Below are 4875 nucleotides of genomic sequence, written 5' to 3' on the forward strand. Positions count from 1 at the left end.
ACAGCTCCCTGCTATAACGAAGCCTTGCCTCGCTGTGCAGGGGAAAGGTTCAGCACTGGACAGCTCCCTCCTCCCTTATAGAGACCTGCAAAGGAATACACAGGCAGACAGACAAAGAGAGAGAGGCAGACAGACAGAGAGAGAGGCAGACAGATATGTGTGTCAAAATACATACACACACAACCCACATTTTGTGTGTGTATATATTATACACACTAACATACGCATATGTAGTCATGTATATACATACTGATGGAACGATTAGTGATTATGGTCGAGACGTTACAAATAAAAAAACCACACACTGTATATATTTTCCAAAAAAATTTATTAACATTTTTAAATATGTAAAACCTGAAAACAAAATTGCACAAATTGCACAAACATCCTATAAGTTCAAATGAAAATCCAAATTGCTTTCAGTCAGGTCCATGTAGAACTGGAAACCCGTGTAATTTCCTTGCGGATCAGGGTAAGCTGTACGTATCGCTTTTATAACGCACGCTGGTATGGGGATTCTATTGTTTTTCCCCAAGAATCCGTGTATCCACGCTGTATAAGAGCGATATGCGCCCACACGCATAACCCTAAAAAAGAAAATATATTAATATTTCTAAACTTATTAAAACATTTTAAGTAGTCTACATGAAGAAAAAAAAAAATTTGATATCTTATGTTTTTCCAGGTTGCCTTTTTCACTAACCTTTTTTCCTTTTCCAATGAACTTTTACCTTTGTTAAAAATTATACTTGCATTGTCTTGTGTGTTTTACAATAAAATTATTATAAATACCTATTGTTTGTGGTGTCGTACTGTCTCCGGGTGACCAGTGCCGATAATCTTATGGCGTGTTCTAGGTTTTCACGTACAAGCGCATACTGGGCAAATAATGGATGTTGTGTCACACATAGGCAAGCTTCCGGTAAAATCTGTAGGACCACATCGTGTTCTCGGCAACACACACACTCTGCCACTGTGGGCATGCAAATGCACTGCCCACAGTGACACCACTCTTTGTTGCCAAGCCTGCCATGGGGATCTTCAGTGGATCCTGAAGCACCCGCTTCTGGTGCACCCTGCGGATCATTCTGAAAACACTGTAGACTGCTTATGTCCGCCTGAGCATATAGCGAGTCTAACAGTTGTTGTTGAACCTAAGAAGGGATTAATATGAAGAATAATGTATGTAATGTTTTAGGAAAAAAGGAAGGGGTACATTTTTAATTGTATGGTGTTGCTGAAAGCGGCATGCTCATCCTTATTAGGCAGGGCACAGATTCCTGTATGTTTATGTGCATACATACACAGACGTACGTACGTGTTTGTATGTATATACACAGATGTACGTACAGGTGTGAGTGCATTAACACGTACACGCGTGCGTACCAGTGTATGCCTAAACACGTACACACACACACGTGTGTGTATGTATATATTATACTGTGTGTACACACGTAAGTGTGACTGTATATACACATACACTGGTTCCTACGTGTGACTGTGTATATACACATACACTGGTTCCTACGTGTGACTGTGTATATACACATACACTGGTTCCTACGTGTGACTGTGTATATACACATACACTGGTTCCTACGTGTGACTGTGTATATACACATACACTCGTTCCTACGTGTCTATGCATATAGAGATACACACGTGTGTGTGTGTATGTATATATATATATATATATTATATATATATATACACGCGCATGTATATACCCACACACACGCGCATCTATGTGTGTGTGTATATATACGTGTGTGTGTATACACACACGCGCATCTGTGTGTGTGTGTATATATACGTGTGTGTGTGTATACACACACGCGCATCTGTGTGTGTGTATATATACGTGTGTGTGTATACACACACGCGCATCTATGTGTGTGTGTGTATATATACGTGTGTGTGTATACACACACGCGCATCTATGTGTGTGTGTGTGTATATATACGTGTGTGTGTATACACACACGCGCATCTATGTGTGTGTGTGTATATATACGTGTGTGTGTATACACACACGCGCATCTATGTGTGTGTGTGTGTATATATACGTGTGTGTGTATACACACACGCGCATCTATGTGTGTGTGTGTATACACACACGCGCATCTGTGTGTGTGTATATATACGTGTGTGTGTATACACACACGTGCATCTATGTGTGTGTGTGTATATATACGTGTGTGTGTGTGTGTGTGTGTGTGTGTGTGTGTGTGTGTGTGTGTGTATAAAAATATATATACCCGTGTGTGTATGTATGTGTGTATATATATATATATATATATATACACACATATATATACACACACACAAGAAATAATGTATTGAAATAATAACTTGTACGGGACTGATGCCTAGTTGCAGTTTCAAACAAAAAAATTTTTAAACATATTTCAAGACATACCGCAGAATATTGCCGTGTTTCGGGTAAATCCTCATCTTCCTCGCTCTCAGATTGTAAATCCTGTTAAAAATAAAATAAAAAATTATTATGTTTATTGGCATTGGTTTGCTTCAACCTTTCCATTTTCAGCAAAAACTTACCTCTCCAAAAGAATCTGATGAATAATCAAGCTCCTCAAATTCAAGATCTTCCTGGAACATGTTGGTGCTTGAATTGTACTACAAAAAAACTAATAAAAAAAAAAAAAAAAAAAAAGTTAGTGGCACTTCAAGAACAGTTATGGAAGCAGCAGCATTTTCTAATAACAATCTTTTAAAGGTCCATGGCAGGCATAATTTAGGCAAATTTTAGAATGATTACTGGGCGATTGTGGACAGATTGTTGATAGCTAGCATTATCCGCAGTCTGTAGGCAGATAGCATGCATATTGTATGTAGAATGCAGGTAAATAGTGTTGATTGAAGGCTGTGTTTGTTGTGTAGATTGCATGCAGATGCTACGTCTATTCCATGCAAATTTTCCGAAGATTGCATGATTATTGTATGAATGAATTGTGCGGAATGTATGCTGATTCAAATCAGTTTGCAGTCACATGCACATTGCAGCACATGGAAGCACACGGCAGCCAAAAAAGGAAAAAAAAAACGAAACATGGAAGCACACAAAAAAGAAGCAAAAAAATGGAAGCACACGGCAGGCACAAAAAAGAAAAAAAAAAAAGGATGGTACGCGGAAGCACACGGCAGGCACAGAATAAAAAAACAGCACATGGCAGGCACACAGAAGCACACGGCAGGCACATGTTAGAACACGGCAAGCACACAGCAGGCCCCAAAAAAAGGGAAGCACACGGCAGGCAAAAAACAAAAAAAAAAATGGAAGCACACGGCAGGCACAAAAAAGAAAATGAAAAAAAAAGGGGGGCACGCGGAAGCACATGGCAGGCACAGAAAAAAAAGCAGCACACGGCAGGCACATGTTAGAACACGGAAGTACACAGCAGGCCCAAAAATAAGGGAAGCACACGGCAGGCAAAAAAGCAAAAAAACATAGAAGCACACGGCAGGCACAGAAAGAAAAAGCAGCACACGGCAGGCACATGTTAGAACATGGCAGGCACACGGAAGCACACTGCAGGCCCAAAAAAAAGGGAAGCACACGGCAGGCAAAAAAACAAAAAACAAAAAAAAACATAACATGGAAGCACACGGCAGGTACAAAGAAAAAGGGGAACACGCCAGGCACATGAAAGCACACGGCAGGCACAAAAATAAAAAAAAAAATAAAAAATTTAAAAAAAAAAAATATTTATATATTAAAAAAATATGCTCAAAAAAAAAAAAAAAAGGCGAATGAAGGCAGGCGGCATGCGCAATAAAAACTGCTGTCGCCATAGCAGCACACAGCAGGAAAATAAAAAACGCAGCACATGGCAGGCACTATAAATATGTAATACACATTACAATACAGGGCATGCACAATACTTTTAAAAATGCACAGACTCACTGCATAAGGCAATGATCCTGTGCTAATCAATGCATAAAAGAGTACAGAGGAAAGGTGTACTTACCGGAGCTTCTATGTAGTCAAGAGATGGGAGAAACAGCTGTTTGCTGTTTTCTCCGGTAGACAGCACCTCCCCGCTGTGACGCTTTCTGGCGACCAGCCAATCAGGAGGCTGGATCGGCGTTCCATTGATTTAGAAGAACACGCCTCCACCGATGACGTCAGTCACCTGCTCACGTGACCGGCGTCTCGGGAGCGCGCATGAGGCATCCAGGAAGAGCGAGCGGTTCACCGTGGAACGCACCCAGGGACCCAGCAGGCGCCATCTTAGAGGGAGAAGTTTTAAAAGTCATTTTTTCTGCAGACGAGTAAGTACAATGCGGTTTATAACCGCTCACAAGGGCTGCTTAATGTCGGGGGGTGACAGGGGGAATGGGCTAATATGAAATTTTGGCTTTCTGCCTCGGGACATCTCCTTTAAGCTCTGCTTCCAGCCATCAATGAACAGTCGCCAGTTAGTTGAGTTATAGATTGGATTTCCCAATTCCTCCATTAAGCCATGTAGGTTATGGCAATACACAAAGCCATTGTCACTTCTAAAGTATTGCACAAATGCAATTTCTCTGGATTGAAAGTAAGATACCTTTGCTCTTTTTTAAGCGAGTTTTTCTCATGCAGTCTAGATGCTAGGAGTGGAGTTCTGAAGCATTTTTTGATAGTCTTAAATCTCGTACCAAATGATTCAGCTCATGCTGATCAAATCCCTTACAAACTAAGGCCGCCTGCAGACGAGTGGGTCGGATCCGGCGGTGAGAATTCTCACCGCGGGACCCAACCCGAGCGCCTGCAGAGACGAGCGCGTACTCACCCGCGCCCGGTGGCCCTGGCTTTTTCATGTGCCGGCTGCCGGGCAGCCGGCCCATGCGCAGACCGGAGCCGGCGGCCGGGTGA

General features: G+C 41.7%; 1 protein-coding gene across 2 annotated transcripts; it reads right to left on the reverse strand.

The window, feature by feature from the left end:
• Positions 1-311: 311 nt before the first annotated feature.
• On the reverse strand, positions 312-4403 carry LOC136619773 (P2X purinoceptor 7-like). 2 transcript variants are annotated; one of them, XM_066594538.1, is made up of 5 exons: positions 3989-4403; positions 2559-2647; positions 2419-2478; positions 793-1154; positions 312-587 (listed from the first exon to the last, which is right to left on the reverse strand). In XM_066594538.1, the coding sequence occupies exons 2-5, from the start codon at positions 2616-2618 to the stop codon at positions 389-391; spliced, it is 681 nt and encodes a 226-aa protein (XP_066450635.1). In that variant the 5' UTR covers positions 2619-2647; positions 3989-4403; the 3' UTR covers positions 312-388. The 2 variants fall into 2 exon arrangements, 1 of the variants encoding a protein (XP_066450635.1); XR_010791023.1 differs by lacking the exon at positions 793-1154.
• Between the last annotated feature and the right edge of the window lie 472 nt (positions 4404-4875).

Source organism: Eleutherodactylus coqui, chromosome 3, assembly GCF_035609145.1.
Source record: "Eleutherodactylus coqui strain aEleCoq1 chromosome 3, aEleCoq1.hap1, whole genome shotgun sequence".
Taxonomy (NCBI): Eukaryota; Metazoa; Chordata; class Amphibia; order Anura; family Eleutherodactylidae; genus Eleutherodactylus; species Eleutherodactylus coqui.

Bases quoted from the DNA above. Each gene is read 5' to 3' on its own strand.
- LOC136619773 (XM_066594538.1), bottom strand. From the start codon at position 2,618: ATGTTCCAGGAAGATCTTGAATTTGAGGAGCTTGATTATTCATCAGAT. The intron at 2,479-2,558 runs GTAAGTTTTTGC...TATTTTTAACAG, and splicing joins CATCAGATTCTTTTGGAGAG to GATTTACAATCTGAGAGCGA. The intron at 1,155-2,418 runs GTATGTCTTGAA...ATCCCTTCTTAG, and splicing joins AAACACGGCAATATTCTGCG to GTTCAACAACAACTGTTAGA.